Genomic DNA, 24,093 nt, shown 5'->3' with positions numbered 1-24,093 from the left:
CAGGACGAGGAAGTAGTACGTTCTAAGAGTTAGATAAAGCCTAACTCTCACAGACTCTATGCCTAGCCCTAAGTCTAAGGCCCGGCCCTAAGAAAACACAACGAGTCGAGTTACAAGCTGGTGGTTCTCCTGTAAAAAGTCCAGTGCCAAGGAGGCAGGCTCTTGGTCGAAGACACTTTCTTTTTTCCAGACCGTGTCCGAATAATGACGGCCAAGATGACAAAGAAGCAGGATCTCTCTCTCTCTCTCTCTCTCTCTCTCTCTCTCTCTCTCTCTCTCTCTCTCTCTCTCTCTCTCTCTCTCTCGCTCTCTCTCTCTCTCTCTTTCTCTCTCTCTCTCTCTCTCGCTCTCTCTCTCTTCCTCTCTCTCCTCTGTGTATAACTCGCCTTCTCATTCTCTTTGTTTGCCTCTGTCTTTCTTTCTCCCCCGCCTACTTTCCCACTCTATTTTTTTCTCGTTCGCTCCTGTCATCTGGGGCATAGATCTTAGACAGCTGTGCTAGCCGCATTTATATATGATGGCTAGACTGACCCAAAAAAAAAGGCCTACTGAATTGTTAATAAATTTTTAGTTTGCAGTACCTAAAGTATTTGTATTTGAGACGAAACCAGGTGCCTTAATGACAGTGCATGTATTTTAAACCTCCTGTTTTCTAATGTTAATATTTGTTAATAGTACTAGATATAATCTAGTTTAGGGCCTAAAGCCGTACTTGTTGGCTGAATTGTAAATGAAATTTTTAGTTTGCAAAGCCTATAAAAGTATATTTGTATTTCAGGCAAAACCAAACGGTGCCTTACTGACTTGCATTATTTAAACCTGAACAGCTACTAGAGCTAGATCTAATGAGACCTGTGTACTCAACAGGTTCGAGTCGACAGGGCCAAACCTAGATCTTAGTACGGCTGGACTGGCAGTCTAGCCGTACTTAATCAGGCTAGCAGTACTTAAGCGCTGGCTCCTAGCTGAAACTTTGCGATGCTTTCAGTTCTTATGAAGAGTTTTTACTCAAATAACGCGTTCCAAACCGAAACACACAATTCATTTCATTCCACTGATAAATTGAAAAGTGATGACCCATTATTTGATCCATTCAAATATACTCCCCCCTCCCCCCCTTTTTTTTTTAGGGGGCCGGCACTATTTCTCAGAACATTCGGCAAAATAAAGCTGGGCACTATTTCTCCGAACGTTCGGCAAAATAAAGCTGGGCACTATTTCTCCGAACACTCTGAAATCACATCCTTTCCACAAATTTCGGATATATATTATATATATATATATATATATATATATATATATATAAAATTATAGTATAGGCCTACCAAAGATTGTTCGTATACAATATGGTTCAATATGTCCAAAAAATGGACGCAGTAAATATATAAAGAAATGCTACAGTTCCAAACAGTTTTTCGCTACAGATATAGACGTGTTGCCTATGAAGGGTGCTGCTCTTAAACTTAATAATGTATTGTGTTCACTTGTGTGTTGTCTAGATCTAGATCTAGATCTAGATCTACGGAGGGTTATTGATAACGACACATAGAACTAGCATAGATATTTAGTATACCTACGTTTGTCGCGGCCGCGACCAATCAATCGTGGCTCGATTTTTTGGCATTTTTTGGTCCCCAAATCGGGGAATAAAAGTCAAATTAAAAAGAAAGAAAAAAAGAAAGAAACCGAACCTCTTTACTTTTGAAAGAAAGTTCACCTAGTTTCACTTCGTCTCTTTCTCACTTGTTTGTCACCACGTTGATTTGTTGAATACGTTACAGTTACTTTTATTTAAATCCCTCTTTGTGGTGTTTTATTTTGTTAGTGTGTATTTTTTTCTTTCTGTTATTGTTCTGATGTGTTGTTTTTCTCTCAATTTTTTTGTCGGGAAAAAAGGGGGGGGGGGGTGTTGTTGTATAGTGTAATGTCATTTAATTTGATGTTCCTACCTGCATTAGATTATATATATATATATACAGTCGAACCTGCCCTTATCCACCTCTATAAGACGGTCACCTGTACAAACAGGCACTTTCCATTTCCCCCCTTGCGTTTTTTCTATATAATTTAACTGTGTAAAACGGGCACCTGTCCAACGCGGCCGTGGCCACCATATTTTAACACACAACCCTTATCACACAAAGCAATAACCCCTGTCTAAGACGGCCACCTGAGTGACTCTATTACATTTTGTCATAAATTGTGCATTGAACCCTGGCGTTGTGGGCGAGCCGTCATAATTCAATCACCTGTCGTTGTTGTTAGGTAGTCCCTCCAATCGATCATGTTGCGTAGGCCCCTCCCACTGTTGACCAATAGCTACCAATTTTCAGCTGCTGGTGAGGTAAGCGTGTGATCCCTCATAACCCATAAGCCCCGCCCAGAACTCATACACAAATCGTAAGTGAGATGACATGGTCACTGTTTACCCAGTCTGTAACAAAGTAAAAAAGGACGTCAACATGAGCTTGTGACAGAAGCGTCGCTTGTTCTCCGAGTGGTGGCGACCCATGTGTTTGTTTTAACATGGCACTCGGTCTTCCTCGTCTGATACATTTCGTTTTATTGTCACCCTTGTGCAAAATCAGCAACAAAATAACAATTACAAACAAAATACAAACCACCACCACCACCAACAACAACAACAACAACAACAACAATAATGCAGCTACTTTTGATTGGGACCTCAGATGGGAATGGTTTGTTTTCTTCACCTTGGTCAGTCCTGCCTAAGACGGCCACCTGTCTTATACGGCCACTTTTCTCCTTGACAATGGGTGGCCGTCTTACACAGGTTTGACTGTATATATATATAACACACAACCCTTATCACACAAAGCAATAACCCCTGTCTAATATATAGATTTAAATGTGTTATGTTAGAGCGTACATTCCACCAAAACTGATCACATGTACTGACACTGGCAGGCCCCTTAATGTGTGCGATTCCATAATTTACATGTAATAACCTGTACTTTGTTTTAAAATTACGCACATTTAGGGTTAAAACAGCCAATCTTCTTAGGACAGAACTCACGCCCTTATTTGTTAATTTTTGTGGTTGTTTATGGGCTGTTCTAATTTTGATTTCATTCTGTTGTGAAACCTTTCTTTTTCCCGTTTTTTACACTCATCTAAAAATCTCTAGACTAGCTAGACTAGCTCTTGAAAATTGAAATGGGTATAGACCTAAAAATTTGCTCCTGTGTGTGTATTTGTGTGTGTGTTTGTGTGTGTGTGTGTGTGTGTGTGTGTGTGCATGTGCGTGTGTTAGTGTGTCTGTGTGTGGTAGAAAGTGTGTAAGTGGAGAATGAGGAGCGTGCGTGTGTTTGTTTTTCGGGCTTTATTTCAGCCTTTAATCAGTAACAGTTCAAAGTATACAAAAATAGAAACACAGGATCCATTCACTCCTGGGCTCATGAGTCGTTCTTCTCTTTCAGTTTCACTTCATTCATTCAATTCCCGTGTTCTCTCCCGCGGCTCATTCCCGTCCGCATGACTTTCACACCCCACCCCCTCCCTCAAGGCACACACAAAGAAAATCTCACTCATTCCCTTGCACCCTGCGAATCATGGACAATAATATAGGCAAAACACTGTCTTCGCTGTATTCCTTTCGTTCGTGAGTTGTGGACCAGGCCAAGGGGGTCGGTGTCGTAGTCTTGTAGTTGCTGTCGCCTGTGGATACACTCGTACATTCTTCCTTTCACCTTCTCTTTCCCTCACACTGTCTCTCCATCCACAGCTCAGCTCGTCATACGTTCAAAAGTTGCCCACTGATCATGTTTAGTTAGTGTGTGTATAAGTTTGTGTATGTACATGTGCATGATGGTGGTGGGTGTTACTAAAGGTTGTCTGTAGGCGGGCTTCCCTGCCTGCCATGCGGTGTTCCTTCCCAGACCAGAGGCAGAGGCAGAATGAAAGTTGGCGCCGAACTCTCGCAATAAATAGGCAAAAAATCACGAGACCAGAAGCCGGAAACCGTTCGGAGAAATAAAGATCGGCACTATTTCTCCGAACGTTCGGAGAAATAGTCACTTCGGTTTTTTTTTCTCCAAGCCACTCTTTGCAATAGACAGGGGGCAGAATAATGACCAGATTATTGGCACCCCAGGGGGCAGAATAATGGCAGCCTCAACTTTCCAAAACTTACAGACACCTCTACGAATGTCAACTAGATCTAGATTAGATCAAGAATCTTGTCAACGCGTATGAGGTTAACCCCTTCGTGACTAACGTGAGTGTCCATACGTATGCAATTACATACACCAACACATTCTTTGCTATACACACGCAGTTGCCTGCTCTAATACATTTTTTTTTCCGGTATGCACGCGATTGCTTGCAAGGTACAGTGGAACTCGGATTCAACGAGGTCGCCGGGCCTGACCTAAAATCTCGTTGAATCCGAGTGTTCGTTAAAGCAAACATGAGGTTTTGTGTAGATAATTACGGGCACTAAGCAAGTAATATATAAAGAGAAGTCACAAGTAGTGCCTGAAATGCCTGCATATTATGAGCTGTGTAAAAAAAGACCCCATTCGTTCAAATGCACACGCCTGTGTCATCTTGATTGTTTATCAAAAAGTTGTGTTGCTGGGTAGAGCCTAGCATACGGCAACATTTGATTCCATAGACCACCACACAATTCATTATGTAGATCTACGTCAAGTCTAGCTTATCATTGTAATAGTGATCAGTTACCGAGGGGGAAAAAAGACTGTGACGCGTTTGTATCTGCGACGTTCAGCGTTCGGACGGCTGCCTCTCCCCCCCCGAACACGCCACACGTGTGCAGGCCGCCTATCGGACCCTGATACACGCTAGAGTAGACATGTGCGCGTGTCAACAACGCATGTGTTGGTATGAAAAAAGCCCGCTAACAGGTCGCATGCAATCAGCTGAGTGAATAATGGTTCACAATGCAAGTGCAATGGATGGTTTCCGGGAATAGATAAAGTTCGTTCTGGGAGAAAAATGAGCAAAGCCACGTCTGCGGGGGCTGTTCACCTTGGAAGCGACCTCGTTGAATCCGAGCTCGCTGATATAAGTACACGTTGAAACCGGGTTATTTTTATTGATTTTAAAGAAGAAAAAAAACGGGGAATCTATCTCATCTCGTTGAATCCGAGTTCTTGTTGAATCCGAGCTCGTTGAATCAGAGTTCCACTGTATCATACTTTGCTATGCATGCAATTCCGTGCCGTAATGCCAAAGATTATCTCAAGATATTGCACTTACTCTTTGGGCTTTTTTTCTGCGCCGTGGTGGGCCCGCTTTGCCACTTACGGCGTGATGGGCTTTGTCACTCGGGGATGCGAGGTTGGTTTCATTGTCGACTGCTTGGGGTGTGGATGTGTGCGTTTGTGTGTGTGTGTGTGTGTGTGTGTGTGTGTGTGCATGTGTGTGTGTATGTGCATGTGTGTGTATGTTGTGTGTGTACAACTTTGTTGTTTGGGGAGGAAAAGAGGAGGTACAGGCTAAATTTATGGAACAAGAATTGCTGAGATTGTTTAAAGTATAACACAAATTAACACACACGAAAGAACAAAAGAGAAAAACAAGAAAGAGGGTTCGGGGGGGACCTTATTTTTTTCAACCCACTGTCAAACTTGCGTGCCTCAGGCGGCCAGGCGTGGTCTCGCATTGCCCAATGCTTTGTCATAAATTTTGAATCAGCCCCTCACGCTGTTGACGCCTGTCATAGTCCTTTCATAGAAGCAGCTCAAGATGAAAAATAGGCAACAATAATGCTCACAGGTGAAAAAAGAGGTAGCACAAGAGATAAAAAAGAAAGACAACGAGGCTGCTGCAAATACTGAAGCCGAACTGGTGGTCATATATGTGCAACGTATAATTCTTGCTCCATTTTTACTAGCTTTGGTCTTACGTTACAAAGCGAAACTCCCAAGTCTACAACTTCAGCATCTTTAACCTTCACACCCGTGTTGTCATGTTTTATATTCAGAACCAGTTTGAAGGGGTAACATGTTTTCATCTTGCTTGGTAACCTTCCTTTGTACTTACAAGATTTTAAAAAATATGATGCATTTTGAGATGGCTACTTTTATGAGACTAGACAGGAAGTCATGGCAACCATTTTGGGACTCTTCAGGATGGCACATCACAAAATCATCAAATAAAAGTATTTAGAAAAAGGTTATAATACGTAAGTGGATTCAGTTTATGCAACTATTAAAAACAGAATTAAGGGCGCTGAAAGTCACAAACCATCTGGCAATGTCAAGTTTATAAATGAGACTCGCACAAACCCTACACATATGATGTTCCGTATTTAAACAACATGTTCTCTAACTACAGAGATTTTAGTGTACCTGAGTCTATAAAGCCCGGAAAGCGTGCAGGGGATGCTAATGCCACCAATCTTAAAATATTGTAATACCATCCTTGTGGAACCACGTTTTATAAACTGGAGCTCACAGGCGACTGGGCACCTTTGCCTTTGCCAAAATATGACAAAATCCAACAGAAAAAGGAGCTGTGATGTTCAACTGAAAATCCCAAACTACTCAATCTTCTGATTGATTTGCAGGCATTTTATGATGCTTTATCGTATTTAAATGGTCGCATTTAGTGGATACCAACTTTTTTTTTTTTTTTAAAGCATTAAATTCCAACTTTTGTTCCTAAAATTCATTTTAAGATTTTGATCATTTAGTAAAAGTGGGCTTTCAACCCTGCCTGTCAGGCCAACACGGGCTGAGAGGGATACGACATTCCAGCACTCAGTAATCGAACTCTGGCTTCCTGTGTGCTACAGCTAAGCATCTGACCGTTACAGTGACTGACTCCAGCCTGACTTTTGTTTTGAATGGAGACATACAAAACACGATTCAAGTCATGTAGATTTATTATTGAGCGTAAAATCTTTCTTCTGATTAAAAAAAAAATTTTAATTGACCCCAACACTTGAAAGATATTCTTGAGATTGGGATTTTCGGTTTTTAAAGCCAAACGAGAATCTTATTTGAGTCATGGAGAATCTTAATAAATTCGTTTTTTTACACACACTCGTTATTTTCATGTATGTTATGCATGTCGCATGTCATCTGTAACTGTGTGGTCAGTAGTGTTGGTTCAACAGAGTCTAACAAGTAGTTACGGCGATGTAAAGTTAAGTAAAATTATTACTTACATAATATGCGTAACAGGCTAACAGACTGTTGGTCAGGTTCAATCTATACTGTGTTGTCGACCAGGGGAGTAAAATGCCATTGTAAAGTACCATGAGCGTGGGTAGTCTATATCAGTGTTTTATCTGTAGTGCCCTTTTTTCTTTGCTTTGTGACTCAATAGTTGGAGCCAGATGTCAAAACTCAAACTCTGGACCTCTATCACCCGAGTGGAGTGACTTTCACTAAAATACCGTAACGTAGGCCCATACTCTCTCAAAATAGAACATTATTTCTTGCATTTCTACATCATGATCATGAATTGAATTTATTTATTTAATTAACATTTCATTAAAAATATTTTGTAGGCGCAACTTATGTAACTCTCAGTTTTTACTTGAGAGTCAAACTGTGTAACTCCCTTATTGTGTATGTTGCAGTAAATTCTGAGACCACAAAACGTGTAAGTCTGAATTTATAGAATCTAAAAAATTTGACCTTCAAAATTATGCAATTATTCAGAGGTAACATTCTGTTAGAGTCAGAATCAAAAATAAAATAATGTGTTGATAAAGAGAAATTTTAATGGGTTTTTTTGTTTTATCTCAAAAGTAGTGTTTCAGGACTTAAACGGTTTGCGACTATCGCCATGTATGTATTTGTGTTTTGTACCCTAGTTAAGGCTAGACTTACTTTTTTGTTTTTATTATATAATGAACGCTTCCATTTGGCCCTTTGTAGACAATAATTTTAAGGCGATACTAAAAATTTATTTTTAATTCATTATTTATTTGTACATATTTAAAAGGAAAGCCCTGACTGTGCCTGTGACCATATAGGCCACTTATTATGTTTTACTGTATATGTATTTTGATTGTCGAGGTCTAGGTACTGATTATTGATTATTTAAATTGACACTGAGTGGAAGCAGAGTGTTAAATTATAGACAATGAATCAATCATTTTATTGCATTCTCTTGGTGTCATTTTGCAGTGAAAATGGGAGACGGTCTTACTTACTCAAGACTCATTGCAGGAGTTTTGAACCAGCACCAAATTGAAATTGCAAAGACTGTAGACTACGAAGAACTGCGTCCTTATTTAGTGCAGCGTAATGTCTTTACGACATTGGACCTCCAGGTGGCAGAGGTGTGTACAGTGGATGAATGTGTGTGTGTCAGCTATTTTATGCTGTCTGACTTCCAAGTACATAATGATTCTGTGAGTTAATGAGTCATTCTGAACCCAAGCTCTGTCTTTGAAGTTACAGAATATGCTAGAATATTTTCAATGATGTTTTCTGCTTGTTGGCCAGGATGTTAAGTTCAGTGACCCCCCAACAACGGGGTTTCAGGACTTACACTCTCCCTCCCCCCTCGCAAAAAAAAAAAAGGTCACCTGTCAAAGAAACTGATCTCGAACTCACTCCTTGTCAATGTGAATTAAGTTTAAAATGAGACTTAAGTAGTTTTATCTAATGCTTACATGATGTGCGTGGGGGCTTGGGGATGTTCATGTGATAGCAGAAAACTTTTTTTTGCGTTCTGTATTAATGCAACGGCCAATAATGAAAACGAAGAAACAGACATTTTTTCGTCTGTTTTGCAATTTTTATCAAATTTTTGTTATTTGGCTCAACGCCTTTAATGTCCATACCAAAACACATTTCCATGTGAATTTTACTGAAAAACGTTGATTAAAGGCACAAAATATGTCATTTTTCAGTTTTCAAGGGCTCTCAAGCTATTAAAGTTACCAAACTTTGGCGGCCATTTTCTCGCTAATTTTACCTCTGAAACCCGGCGACCCCCATCTCCTTCAATAGCAAATATCTTGACTTGTATTGAAGATAGATGGGTGATGTTTTCATTGAAAGAAAGACAAACGAATAAGCTTTAAGATAATACCAAAAGCCCCACTTGCCTAACAATTGACGAGCGCCTGATTCCACCGCGCCGTTACACATTTCATCTTCAGGCTTTCCACTTGAATTCTGGGCCAGTGAAAACTTTACATCCAGAAAAATCACATGACTGAAAATGAATACAGTGGGTGCCGCATTCAACGAGGTCACATCCAACGAGAAGTTGGCTCCAACGAGGCAGTCCTTAATCCCCGATTTTTCCTCTATACTTCTTTGTAAATGACAGACCGAAGTCGCTTTCAAAGAGGTCGCAATAAATAAATAAAAGCAATTAGCGGCCCTAAAAGCGAAGAATTGTTCTCCTTTCTCTACATCTCACGGGAAGCACAAGGCCCACCGTCGATTCCTAACACATTGTATTGCGAGATCTAGTGTGCCTCCTAATATGGGCCCCAAAGCCAAAAGGATGGGCGATGGTTAGCCTCCGGTAGGGATGGGAGGGGGAGGATGGGAACGCGATGCGGGCTGTGTGAAACTGGATGAATTCTAGGTCTAGATCCTGACCCTCATTTTTTTTCAAAGTTGCTTTTCTTCCCCGGATCAGAAAATCCAAACTCTGGCTTTTACTTTATGTACCATAGATCTAAGCTTAGATGTGAGAGGGTATGTTTCCATACGAGAAGTGTTCCGCAAAAAAAAAAAAATTAATGCAAAAATGACAGTCAGAACACAGCTGAAACACACGCACACTGATGCTGTTTGAGAGTTTCGTAATCAGGGGGAACAACTGTTTTAATTACTGGTATTTGTACATCGTGTAAAATAATAAAATGTCTCCTTTTTTTTCTTTAGCTTTAGTCACGTTCAACGAGAGGTCGGATCCAACGAGGACTACAAGCCAGTCCCGGCAACCTCGTTGAATGCGACATCCACTGTACTGAGGAAGCTGGCCTGTGTGCTAAACAGAGATAAAGAGACAAACTAAACCTATAACACTGGAGTAGTGTGAAAAAAGAATTCGCCCAAAAAAAATTACTATTGAGAATGAGTTTTACACTGTTACACTGAAAAGATACTTATCTAAGCCCTCATTGATTTTAGTCCCATTTTAATTACTGATTTCATAAAACAAAATGTGCCACGACTCTTTGGAATCAGGCACTGGTAAGTTTTTGTATGGAGATATTAGTATGATCTTTAAGCCTGTTCTTTTGCCTTGTTTGTGATGAACAAAATACCCATTTGTCGTGAATAGAAGTTGAGATATTTGTGATTAAACGAGTATGCAGTCACCTGGTGTCCGAAGTTAAAATGGCCGCCAAAGTTTGGTGACTTCCAAAGCTGTGGCATCCTTGGAAATATTTTTGTCCCTTTAATCAATTATTCTCAAGAAAGTGAAGGTAGAAATATACTTTAAAATGAACCTAAAAGGTGTTATGCCTAAAACAAAAAGTTTGATTAAAATTGCCCAACAGGATGAAAAATGGCGTATCTTTTTTATTTAAATATTTTGACGAGAGCCTGATTTCACCACAATGCCTCACATGTAGTCCTATTCCCACCTCCCTGTATTGAATAGGGGTAACTAGCTTCTTGCTTCGTAAAAATATACTCACATGCAATTCTCAGAGATTGAACAATCATTTACCAAATTCAATATCCCACTTACTGTCCTAACTTAAATTATTTGATTACAAGTTAAGAGGGATGAGTTCAGGATCGAGCTTTTTATTATTAGAGTTATGACATCACTGGGGGTGAATTCTATTGCATCCCCCAACAAGCGCATGAATCATAGGAGAAAAGGCTATTTCGAAGGGGGAACAACCTTTTTATTGTAGTTTTTTTTTCAGATGTTTTTATTTTCTTTGCTGCAATGGCTGTCAAGAATGTGGAACAAGAGAAGAACGTAGAAGCCTTGATGTCTAAGATCAGAACAAAAAGTCAAATTGCTTGAGATTTATCCTTTATTCTTTATATCTTGTTTTGTTGAACATGTTCGGTTGTTAATTGAAGAATGTTCACAAATTGTCATCAGGCCAAGAAACCTTATTTCTACACCATCATCCACCTGTGTGAGAAGGCGAAGACGCTGGATCGGAAAGGATTTGAAGATTTCATTGATGCAATTGCTGAGGATCATTACTGGTTGGCAGATAAAATCAGAGCTGATTATGATGAGAAATTGAGTGCCAGTAAAGTAAATGTGAGTGCTATATTTTGATTCACCATTGTATTCTTCTTTTAAACTCACCATGTGAGTGGTTGGCGGGTGTTCTGATGTGGTTTGCTTCTTCTTTCCTGTCGTCCTTATCTCTCCTCCTTCTTTTTTGTGTTTGTTACTCTCTTGTAACACCTCTAATCTTCGGCACTTAATTGACCGTATTGTGTGTTATGTTATGACTTACTTGTTGAGTCTTGAGTCTTGCAGTAGTAGATCTAGATGTAGTTGATGTTGGTGGGGCCCCACCTACTTTTCTTCAGCTAGTTCTTGATTATCCGATGTTACTTGTTCCTGCTCCAGCGAGTGAGTGCTACTCAGTTTACTTATGCCTTGCCCAATGTCACGTAAGGTGTCAGTCACGGGATATGTCCGTTGGGCCTACGTCACAATATCTATTCTAAAGGTGCGTTCTCTCTCCCTGTCCAAAGGTGCGCTTACTCCACATTTGGTTGCAAATGCTGTAAAACACTTACTAAAACAAAAGTTCACTATCTCAATCCTTAGACAGCACATTGAGAACTATGTGCAAGAAGTTTTTATGTTTTTTTAGCTATTGCATTGGTTTTGATTTCCCTTTTACTTTTATAATACACTCTGCATAGAACCGAAACTCAGTTTTCATGAGTAAGAAGTAGAAATGAATGTGAGTTGTAGCATTTTCTTTGTCTCAAATCTCGATAATAATGAATGGTGGATCAGGTTTGCATCACTGTATGGCCTATTTCCAATAGGAAAATGTTTAATGTGTGTACTCAAAAGAGTGCATCTTTATTTTTTACATTTTTCTTTGCTCTGTGTGCAGTATATTGTTGTTACCAGTTTCTTAGTGGATTAATACGAGTAAGGTTATGTTTTTGTCTTGCTGAAGAACTCAATTTTCTGGACAGAACTAGGGGAGACTCACATGATATTTATGAACAGCCAAGGTGAATCGAAGTAAGAATCTGAATCTGTCTCTTTAACTTCACAACCTTTTCTAAGCTGGGACCCCTAACATATTCATATCATTAAATCCACTTCTCTGGCAAGACACTCCCAGCGGCTCGCGGTCGGAACCGCTGTGCCGGTGATCCGCTGGCAGCCGCTCAAACACATTATTTTCGACTGACTTCTACGACAAATTACTTTTCACCAGTGGCCAAAACCAGGTCTCTTTTACCGGAAGTGCATTCATTGGATGAAGAATTATCAAAATAGTTTCACTTGTTCTGATTTGATGACGTATATGTCACTTTTAGATTTTATATCGAAAGAGGACCCTGGCATAGTGGGTTTACCCCCCTGGGAGATAAAGAGTTAAGTGCAATATTTGTGTACTAAATTGCTTTGTCTTCCATTGCAGCAGGTTAAAACATCCTGTCCTCCAGGGTCAACCAGCAGTGGCATGAGACTCCCAGGTCTGTCTGCACTTCAACAAAAAGCTCCTCCACACAGCAGGTCTCAGTCTGCCAACCTTGCAGCAAGAGCACATGACACCCAAGCCATGAAACCTGCTCTGGTCAGCGTACCTAGAGGAGGAGGAGGAGGAAGTTTGACCTCAAGTCCCCAGTCAAGGCCACCAGTGTCTGGGTCTGCGTTGGAGGTTTGCAAGGAGTTCAAAGGGGCCTCACCAAGAGATCCTGATATGTGTCTGCAGGACCCGGAAGCAGAGAGACTTGTCAGAGCTTCAGCATCTAGTCCGAGGTCCCACCATTCCATGGGAGGAATTTCTCCTGTCCAGAGAGGTTGGTGGGCCAGACTTTTCCTTAATGGGATTATGGAGCGTGGGGGGTTGCACATGACTAGAATTTTTTTTTTTTTTTTTTTTTGGCGATTTTTATACAAATCTCAAATTCAAGTTGTTCACGAAATGTTAAAAGGGGCTCTATAACTCTCTTACTACGGCGAGCTGTGACCCAGGCGAGGAAAACCCCCTGGTAGTGAATGAGATAACATTGGCACACGCGACACTGCATGACTCAAGTCCTGAATTCAAAACGATCATGAAAAACAGAACGTGCACAAAAAAGAAAAAGAAAAAATCGGTGTTCAGTTATCAGTGAGTGTGGGTGTCTAATTTTGGGTGCCAATAACCTTTTCCTCCTCTGCTTTATTTTCCTGCTTCTCTTCCTCCTCCCCATGCTCCCACTCTTTCTCCAGGTGTCAGGGGTAATCTGCTCTAGGTTCTTAAACTCAAAGCCCAACTTGATTTGGAATTCATAGTTTATTGGGTTTTTTTACTTAAACATATGTACCTCATGTCTGAGGCAGCCTTTAGTGTCACGGTGCGGTGGAAGCAGGCGCTCATCAATTTTTGCTTGTATGGAGTTATTGGTATCATCTTAAAGCTTGTCCATTTGTAGTGCGTTTGTCAAAAAAACCCAACAACCCATGTTTCTTGAATAGAAGTCATGATATATGATATGTGATTGAAGGAGGTTGGGGTTGCCCGATGTCAGAGGTAAAATTAGCGAGAAAATGGCCACCAAAGTTTTATGACTTCCAAAACTTAAATGTCCTCGGAAACTGCAAATTTACATTTTTTTTTGCCTTTGATCATCGTTTTTCTGTAAGATCAACACAGAAATGTGTTCTTACATGGACATAGAAGGTATTGAGCCAAAAAAAGAAAATTCGATTTAAAAACTGCCCAATGGCCAGAAAAATGCCAGTTTCCTTGATTGCATATTTTAATGAGCACCTGATTTCACCATCCTGCCTCACATTTGTTGTACCATAAGGTAATCTCAATTTTTACATGTGATCAGAGAGATTAGGGTGGGTGGTTGGCGGGTGCTCTGGTGTGGTTTGCTTCTTCTTTCATATCCAACATCTTTCGTCCTTATCTCCCCTTCTTTTTTTTTATGTTCGTTACTCTCTTGTAACACCTCTAATCTTCTGGCGCTCATATGACCTTAAGCAGTTGTGAGCACCGTAAAACCTCTACTAAAACTAAAGAGAGATTAGGTACTTGCTTTCATCTATGGCTTACAGTAAATAGTTTTAAAATCCTGAGGATAGGCCTAATGAAAAGGCTGTGTACAATGAAAACTTCGAACATGGGCGATAGTGTTTTTGATATTTTTGTGAGAAAGATTTTTTTAAATATTATTTTGCGCAAACTTTTTATTTCCTGTCCTTTGCAGGAGGTAACAATAAATATGCAGAGAAGAGGAGGAAAAATCCCAATTCAGTAAGTGTGACTCTTCAGATTCTTTATTAGAGATGTACATCTGTCTTCCTTATCTCCCATCCTTCTTCTTGTTTTGTTACTCTCTTGTAACACATCTAATCCCCAGCACTTGTATGACCTTACCTTGTTGCAGGTGCTGTAAATGCACACTTAAACATAAACAAATCTTTGTTTTAGCGTATTGTAAATTGACAATCATGACATGTCCTTAAGGACCCAGTGGGTCTCATATAAAATTGCTCATTGAAGACGTGTTAATTGTTTATGTTGGTGCTATATTGTTCATTATCCAAAATCAACTGGTTTTTGTTTGTATATATATATATATATTAAGGTAGTTTATCTATGCAACTGGAAGACAAGTTTCCTCAAGATGAGTTATCGTCATTATCAGCCTTTCTCACCCCATGCTGGATTATAGACCACCCACAAGAGCTCTCCATGCACTTCCGTCCTCGGATATAGTCTCCATTCCTGTCGTGCTGTAACCCATCTCCTTTGGGCCCAAATCTAATTCCCTCCTCAGAGTATTTTTAGGCCTTCTTTCCTTTCTTCTCTCTCTTGTGGATTCGAACTTTAGGAGTGATGGGTAATGTTTGTCCTAAGATGAGTTATAGAAGGGGGGGGGGTGTACTTTAAGACTTTTTCAACTTATTAATATGTTTACCCAGTTTTGATGTTTTCAAAGTTTACCTGTTTTGGCTATTTTTAAATATTTACTATCCTGTACTAAAATGAATACAGTAAAATAGTAGCTCTGGTACTACTTATTTTATTGACCATTATGTTCAGGTGTATGCTATGGACTCCCACCCGCGTGGCTTTGTGCTCATCATCAATAACGAAAAGTTTGACACGCTGCCTGAGAGACATTGGAGTGAATCTGACCGCACCAAACTCTTTCACATGTTCAAATTTCTGGGCTTTCAAGTTTCCTTGGAGGAGAATTGCAACACAGCAGTAAGGATTTCTCCACTTTTTTTTTCTTCTCATTTACTCATGTTTAAAATGTCTGGCCTTATTCAATCTAGAGAAATTTGTTTTTAGATTCTTTGTTCTGTTTTTGAGTTGAACTCCTACTAGATTCAAAAAGATCATTTTAAATATTGAGTAACTGGACTACAATAGGTAATTTTGATTCTTGATCAAGTAGACTCAAAAAGGCAATTTTGAATCTTTAGTAACAGGTCTCAAATAGGCAATTTTGAATTTTGTGGTACTTGACTTAAATAGGTAATTAGAACAATTTGCCTTGTGGTTAAATAGCAACAGGAAGAAGGGACAAAGCCTAAGACAATGCACCACAGCGACTGATAGCAGACATTTATGTGTGTTTCACCTCCATGCGATGAGTTGTACCTCCTACTGGGTGATCTTTAAAAAAAAAAAATAACAATAGTAGGGCCTAATAAAAGTAACAATAATGATAACAATAACAATAATAATAATATAAACAATAATAATAGTATTAATGATAATAATAATAATAGTACTGATAATAGTAGTAATCATAATTATTGATGATAATAATAACAATAACTATATATTATTATTATTATTATTATTATTATTATTTTATTATAATAATTATTATTATTATAATTATCATAATATTTGCATTCATATAATGCATACTGTGTGCGCTTTACTACTACATGTATTATAACCTCAGCAGACCCTAGAACACTCCAAAATATTCATTGTCTCCTAGGAAGCACGCTGTGAAAGTGGCAGATTACACAGTCTAAAACACTAACAAACTGACAAGATCTTTTGCTGTCTATTGACGGGTACCCATTCCCACCTCTATGAAGTGAGGAAAATTCATGTTAAGTGCATTTCCCAAGATTTTTTAAATGTCAGGCTCCTGTCAGGATTTGAACCCACTCTGTGTACCTAGAGGGCCAGCTAGTCATTAGGTAAAGTGCTTGCCTCTCGTGCAAAGATTCCTTGTTCAGTCCGAGGTATGTGCAGGTTGGTAGAGAACTGTTGGTGCTTTTCTTTTGTTTATCACAGCTCTGTTTCTAGGTTTATGTCATTCCATTCCTTTCACTTCTCTTAGAAAGACCAGGACTTGGGGGCATTATGTGTGTTTAGGGCATCTTAACTCTATAACCCTGAGTGGACGATGGGAGCGTCCAGTGAAACTCGCCCAGTCCTCGAATGGACTGTCCCATCATTCGGTCAGATCGCAGGGTGCACAAAGCATTACTGCTAATGCAATCTCTTACGAATTCGAATAACTTAATTTTGACTCAGAGGTGTTAGATAAAGGTATAGTGTAAACTACTTCGTATTTTACTCTGACACTGTTTTAGCCATTTTACGAATATTTTGCGTGTATCATGATTTACATGTTTCACGAGGTCTGGAAAAAATTCCGTAGAAATATGGGAAATGATTCCGGGGTTAAAGATTTGAAGTTACCTTAAAAGTGAGCAGAAAAGATGAAGTACAGTCAAACCTGCTCTGATGGCCACCTGCATAAGACAGCCACCTGCATAAGACAGCCACCTGTACAAACAGCCACTTCTCATTTCTCCCCATTACATTTTTTTACCCTCTCCGTACGTTGTGTTTTACTGTCGTATCCGTACGACGTGGGGAACTCTTTGGCCCCATTTTCCGAAGAGGATATTTACTCGTTAATCCAGTATGTACGCTTTGCATAGCAGTCTGTCAAAATTATTTTTTAGTAATACTGAAAGTTTCAAAGAGATCTTTGCACTAGAAGTATTCTAAAATGTAAAGAACGCAACCCCTGGGAAGCAAAATGACCCCAGGCGTACGGATAGGGTTAAACATGATATTGGCATTATGTAAGACATCCATCTGTCTAAAATGGCCACCTTTTCCCTGTGACAAATGGTGGCTGTCTTAGACAGTTTCGACTGTTAGAAGATGAACTATGCTGCAGAGAGAAAGTCTTGAAAAAGTTGTGGTCAGAACGAGGCATCTAGACTAGTAGGCCTACATCGGATCTTTGGTGTAGCAGTGAGGTAATTTGCCATCGCACACAGAAGATCCGAGATCAATTCCCATGAAGTATCTCAGTCTTTCTGTGGGTTTGGCCTTGACAGGCAGGGTTGAAGCCCACCTCCTGAATGAGCTAAATTGTGTCGATAAGGGCCTGGAAACAAGTACATTTTAAAGAGATATTTCTTCTAGAGTTTCTTTTAAAGCAGTGCAGGTGGAAATGTCATTATGTTAGTAGAAAGGGAAAGGGACCCATGGATCCTTTGTGTGTACATGTAGCAGGCCTTCAGAGATTTGAAGGTGTTTATAGGTCATGATGGAATATGTTAATGGTTAGGACGTGTGTTTATCTGGCTGCTACACTGTATGTCTCCCAATGACCTGAATAATCATTTGGAACAATCTGGGTGACCGAGGAAGTTCTTTTGAAATGGTGTGAGCCTTCAGAGAATATATGACCTAAAACAAGCACTTTAGTTCGTTTGTCACTTTATTTATATAGCAAGTTGAAGCTCTAAAGCTTTAAGAATATAAAAAAGTCAAGCAAGGAAACACAATATAGAATGAGAAAAAATACCTGTTGTTGCTCCTTTTTCAATGGATGGTTAGCAGATGTGGTTTGCTCCCTCTTTCCTATCAAACATCAATCATCTTTATTTCTCCTCCTTATCTTTTTGTTACTCTCTGGTTACACCTCTAATCCTCATCACTTGTCTTTTAGTAATATTACCCATTTGTGTTGCCAGACCTCCAAAAGTCTTACTAAAAGGAAAGCTAAACTTCTTTTGCAGAAAATGAAAGAGTTGCTTCAGCTGTTTGCCAGATTTGATCGGCTGAAGACAGCCTCCACCATGGCTGTGGTCATCTTGACCCATGGAGGTAGCAATGACCTCCTGTTTGGCACAGATGGAAAGGTAGTTCATGGCACACCCATCGCAGACACGTACATTACCAAGTTTGACCTCATCCAGGCCTTCAAGCCAGAGAGTTGCCCGAGCATGAATGGAAAACCTAAGCTCTTCATCATCCAAGCATGTAGAGGAGGTTTGTTCATTTAATAGTTGTCTGTTTTCCTTGTGTGTCATAACACGGTCGAATAAGGCGCTCATCAATTTTTGGGCATATGGAGCTATTGGTGTACTTTTAAAAACTGTTTATTCGGAGGGAGGGAGGGGATGTTTTCCAGAACTTTTCGACTGCGATGAAAAATGATAATCCATTCGTCTGTATACTTTTTATTTTACTAAACTTTGGACCATGATAAAGCTGATGGGATTGATGATCCATTGTTGGTAGTTGCCGGATGCTCTGTTGTTGTTTGCTCCTTCTTTCCTATCTATCAAAAATCTACCTTCCTGATCTCTCCTCCTCCTTTTTTATATTTGTAACTCCCTTGTTACAACTCCTCTAATCTTTGGTTTTCATATGACCTAATTGTGTTGCAAGTGCTTTAAGCTGCTTACTAAAACTATTTTTAAAAAGCCAAAACAGTAATCCATTTGTCTGTTGTTTTCGTTGCTACAGTGGAAGACGACCGGCCTGCAAGTGCCCAGCACCTCTCCTGGCCCTCCCAGATAACGACAGATGGTGCAGACACTCCTTCAGCCAATTCTGTCGGGGCGGCAGCTGTTCCCCACAGGGCAGCGGCTTCAGATATGTGTTTTGTGCATTCTTCTACCATTGGTAGGTGCTCATGGATATGAAGGCTCTTCTAGGCGTTTCAGAATTTAAGACTAGGCGTACTTTGCGGATTCTCTTTTAGAAGAAATTTACTGTGTGCCTTTACCTTCCTCAGCGGCAAGAAATATGCTTACGTAGCATCTTGTCAGCATATCACATTCTCCCTCTCACTCTTTTGTGTACTGTCTGACTTACCGTGTGGATGGTTGGCAGGTGCTGTGGTGTGGTTTGTTCATTGTTTCCTATCAAACATCTATCATCATTATCTCTCCTTCTTTTCTTTGTGTATTACTCTCTAGTAACACCTCTAATCTTTGGCCCTTATGTGACCTATTTGTATTGCAAGTGCCGTAAAACTTTCTGTATTGTTCATTGTTCATTGTTTCAGGAAGCAACATCCCTGCTTTCCGGACATGTACATTCTTCTACCATTGGTAGGTGCTCATGGATATGAAGGCTCATCTAGGCATTTCAGGTTTTAAGACAAGACGTACTTTATGGTTCCTCTTTTAGAAGAGATTTGCTGTGTGCCTTTTCCCCAGGGGCAGTACACGTTAAGGGTTGTGGGCAGTGAGCACACCTGCTGCTCCCTCGTTCTCTTCCTGGTCCCGCTAGATTTATCTGGTGGTAGTTGCATGCATCTCGAGCAGTTAGTCCACTTTGATCTGGCAAACCTCTATAGTGCTCAAGACTGTTGTGCATGAGTGAAAAGCCACCACATCCTTCCCGAGGTGTCGCCTGCTAACCTAAACCATGCAGTTCAGGAGCAGAACACAATGGATCTAGAGGAGCAATACTTCAATAAAAAACACCAGTCCTGTGGCTCACCGTCTGCCAAAGGGACGCAAGACTGTGGGTCAATCAGCCTTACACAAATCGTAATCTCACAGTGTACCTACGTGCTATTGGGATGAACTGCCACAGGACTCGTGGGCATCTGGTAAGCAAGAGGGACGGCACTAGGTGTATGGACTCTGTAAAAACGTCCCCTGTCCCTTACCTGGTATGGGGTTCTGCCAGGGTGACAGTTTTCTTCCCTAACTTAGAAAAACCAAACATGAGTAAAAGTTTTTAAAAAATCTTTCTCTAAAATCTAAAACGGAAAAATGCTAATCTCATCTTCTTTTCTTTGTATGTTACTCTCGATTAACACCTTTAATCCTCGGCACTTATATGACTTGCTTGAGTTGCAAGTGCTGTAAAACTCTCATGAAAATAAAACTAAGTTTGAGTAAAGTTTCATGTTTATAGAAAAGCCGGACCGCAGGACAATGGTTGTCATTTTTTACTGTAGGGGTAAAAAGAGAGATAAACGCAGAAAACAGAAATCACATCATGATTGTAAATCGTTAGAATGCCGTTCTTATATTCTAAGCCAAGAAAGCCAAATTTTTCAGTCGAGAGAAAAACCTGCTTCATTCTGTTAACAATTTTACCTACTTCATGTATTTTTTCAACTTTCAGATTTTTTGAATTTTGACAAAATGTGTGGCATCGTAGTGAAGTCAGAGGCTCGTCAAAATAATGAAATCGAAGGAACCGGCATTTTTCTGGCCTTTGGACTTTTTTTCTTATTTTCTTTTTTTGGGTCAACACCTTTTACGTCTATTTAAAAACACATATATGTATGGATTTTACTGAGAAGAATTGATTAAAGGCACAGAAAATGTTCGTAAATTTTCAGTTTCCAAGGACTCTTGAGCTGTGGACGTTACCAAACTTTGGCAGCCATTTTCTCATTAATTTTACCTCTGAAACCAAGCAACCCTCCCCTCCTTGAGTCGTAAATATCTCAACTTCTATTTAACATAGATGGATATTTTTTCACCCAAAGCAAAGCAAATGAACAGGCTTTAAGATGATACCAATGTCCCCATTTGCCCCAAAATTTACAAGTGCCTGATTTCAGCACGTCGGGTCTCAAATTTTGCTCGAGCACATGCTACCAATACCACAGTTTGAATACTGCAATAAAAAAATCAAATATCAAAATTTTGGGCATAGTGCTTCTGAACAGCTAGTGGATGAAGTGTTTTACAATCCCCATCAACGTAAATCAGATCTTTTCGCAGAAGGGCTGCTTTGACCCTGTGTGTCTGAGCCCAGTCACGCTGTGCAGGTTACGACATCCCAAAACAAAGATGGAGATGCTGAGTGCAGGAAAATTTATCTTCTCCCTTTGTAGGACTCGTACTCACATATATTTTTGTGCTAGGTGAAGTGCACTGTATGCCTCCCAGGAAGTTGAGATTGTTTCAGAATGCTATCAGGTCTGTTGGTGTAATAATATAAATTGTAAAGCGCATAGAGCCTGCTGTTGAGCAGGAATTTGCCCAGTACAAATGCTATCTATTAATATTAACTCTTTCACCATGCAAATTAAAGTTACGTTTCCGCGTAATTCTCTTGTGTTTGTGGAAATGCGACCCGTTTTAAAAACGTTTGTTTCATGTCAAACTGATCGATAAAGCATCACCCAGACGTAAAATTCGTTTATCTTTGACTTCCATGTCAAACTAATCGCTTGTTAGCTTGTACTTTTTTATATTCAGCCGGTACCATAATACAATAATAACTTTGTATCGGGGGGTGGTACCGTCCAGCCATGGTTCTGGACCTTGACTACTGGACGCTGCCACTATCCAGACATGGTTGAAGAGTTAAGAGCTAGCACAGACCCAGGTGGAAGTCATCGCAGGTCAAGGAATGGTAGGACGTCCAAGTATACTGACAGGGTTGAAACCTTCCCCACCTCCATACCCTCCCATACTTTAGCCAGGTGGATAGGATGTTTATACATAAAGAAACCCTTTTCATACATGCATGTCAGTGTCACAGTGCAATCGGCATGACTTCACAAACTGTTGAATAACCATACAGTCCATGCCGGCTTTAAGCATGCCGGACTCAAGCACGCTAAACGGCTCTTACCGAATTTTTGCTATATAAATTACACGCCTATAAGCACGGTAACTTCGGCTTCAAGCACGCTTTATTTACAAGACAGTCAATATTTTCATGATGACAGTGGAGTGTGTCAAGAGAAACACAAAGAACGCAAGTGATGGACACACACACTCACACGGGCGGAGAGGAAGGCAGAGAGATGCACACAGCCGTGCGCGCGGACATAGGATCTAGCCTAGGCCTAGGGCAAAGCTACACACGGCCTAAAAAAATACAAAGAGAGTCGGGGATATGAGAAAGGGAGGCTGGCTGCAATTTCACCTTTGACCCTCGCTATCCATTAATCCTGATTGTGTATCACGCGCGAGGTGGGATGAATGCGGTGGTATGAGTGGCACAGCGGGTAGTGGTACGCACAGGCAGTGTGTTACAGTGCCTAGTGTGCTGTATCGTGACTGACCGTCTAAATTAAGTTTTCATTTCCCATTCAACCACAAAACAAAAACAAACAAGCGAACAAAAACTACCATGGCGAGTGTCTAAACAGCAGTGCACACTTTTGCGGGACTGCTATAGGCCTACTTACAAACAAAGGGAAATAGCAAGGGAAATTTTCTACATGAAAATCTCTGGATTATGTCTACTTCGCACTCAAGCACGCTTCGGCTTTAAGCACGCTTAAGCTTTCTCCCGATGACCGTGCTTAAAGCCGGCATGGACTGTAATAATAATGATAAAAACGTACAAGTCTTTGTTTCCAATTCACGTTTTCAATAATATATGCACAGACGACTGGAGTAGCACACAGGTAGCTGAGTGACGTGAGACTTATGCATAATATTAGTAAATTAATGTGAAGAAAAGTCTTGAAGGTCTCGCAGTCAAAATCGTAATATAACGTCTGCTGAAACATTATTGAAAATGTGAATCAGAAGCAAAGACTTGTAGTTTGTAGATACTATCTAGCACAGCAGTTGAGAGTTGAGAGATAATGTCTCCTCCTTTGTGTGTCTGCAGGCTACAAGGCATATCGCCAAAAAAATGTGGGAAGTCCATTTGTTGACACCTTAACAAAGATGGTCACAGACTGGGCTAGAGACTTGAAATTCCAAGACATTATACAGGAGGTGAGACCATATTGATGATAATTAATTGTACTTGAATGGCACAAATTCCCACCCAACATCAAGCTCTATGCACTTTCCAATCTGTGTTATTGCCTAAGCAGACCTGATAGCATTTCAAAAATCAAGTTCCTGGGAAGCATACAATTACAATGCAATATTCATTTCTGTATGAGGCTGGCGAGTGCTCTGTTGTGGTTTGCTTTCTTTCCTATCGAACATTCATCGTCATTATCTTTACTCCTTCTTTTATTTGTATGTTACTCTCTAGTAACGCATCTAATATATTTGGCACTTCAATGATCAAATTGTATTGCAACTTCTGTGAAACTCTTACTAAAACTAAACCAAAAGTTTGTTGTGGAGTCTCCAGTTCTTTCTCTCTATTCAGTGTTACTGTTGTCTTTATTTACTTTCTCACAGAGTGTGCTGTCAAAGTTTTTTTACCTTAGCATATTGCCAGGTGATGTTGGCTAGTTGAAGAGCACTACTGGTAGATTTGACTTTTTTTTTCTTTCTTTCCTGTTGTCCGTATTTGTCTGTCTTACTTTTTCTCTGCATTAAATGACCATTTCTGTGTCGATTAGCTTCTCTTTCCTCTAACAAACCATCATGATGTTACTTATATTTCTATGGTTTTGCAGCAATTTCTGAAGATTTGTGGAAGTGAGTACCATTGTCTTTGTGCCCTTTGTTTTTCTCTCCCAGGTCCAGAAATCTATGGCCCAACAGCCGTTGCCCTATGACAACTACACTCTGCCAGAGTTGTCGACACATCTGATGCAAAAGTGGTACCTCAACCCCCCAGATGTGTGAAGGAACCAGGGAGGCAACAAATTTGTCTTAATTTAGATAAAAATTTACACATAGCAATTGTGAGGCAGCATGGGGAAATCAGGTGCTCCTCAAAATAATGAAATTGAAGAAACATGCATTTTTTTCACCAGTTTGGCCATTTTTTTTCAATTTTTTTTTTAGCTCAACACTTTTTCTGTCTATTTAAACATTTCTGTG

General features: G+C 40.0%; 1 protein-coding gene across 1 annotated transcript; it reads left to right on the top strand.

Annotated features, from left to right (window-relative positions):
• On the top strand, positions 1-23,982 carry LOC101857194 (caspase-6). Its single transcript, XM_013085168.2, has 10 exons — positions 1-165; positions 8,127-8,281; positions 11,035-11,202; positions 12,563-12,944; positions 14,346-14,392; positions 15,185-15,352; positions 18,160-18,412; positions 18,893-19,051; positions 22,973-23,082; positions 23,788-23,982. Exons 2-10 carry the CDS (start codon positions 8,132-8,134, stop codon positions 23,893-23,895), a joined length of 1,545 nt encoding a protein of 514 aa, XP_012940622.1. The 5' UTR covers positions 1-165; positions 8,127-8,131; the 3' UTR covers positions 23,896-23,982.
• The last annotated feature ends 111 nt before the right edge of the window (positions 23,983-24,093 follow it).

The sequence above is a fragment of the Aplysia californica genome, unplaced genomic scaffold (genome assembly GCF_000002075.1).
Source record: "Aplysia californica isolate F4 #8 unplaced genomic scaffold, AplCal3.0 scaffold00351, whole genome shotgun sequence".
Lineage (NCBI taxonomy): Eukaryota > Metazoa > Mollusca > Gastropoda > Aplysiida > Aplysiidae > Aplysia > Aplysia californica.
The sequence above is the reverse complement of the archived record's forward strand: the minus strand, read 5'-3'. Positions and strand labels throughout refer to the sequence as shown.

What these genes read in the sequence shown, in the direction of transcription:
- LOC101857194 (XM_013085168.2), top strand. Translation starts at nt 8,132, where the DNA reads ATGGGAGACGGTCTTACTTACTCAAGACTCATTGCAGGAGTTTTGAAC. An exon ending in AGGAGAATTGCAACACAGCA is followed by an intron (nt 15,353 to 18,159) that starts GTAAGGATTTCT and finishes CTTCTTTTGCAG; the next exon opens with AAAATGAAAGAGTTGCTTCA. An exon ending in TGTGCATTCTTCTACCATTG is followed by an intron (nt 19,052 to 22,972) that starts GTAGGTGCTCAT and finishes GTGTGTCTGCAG; the next exon opens with GCTACAAGGCATATCGCCAA.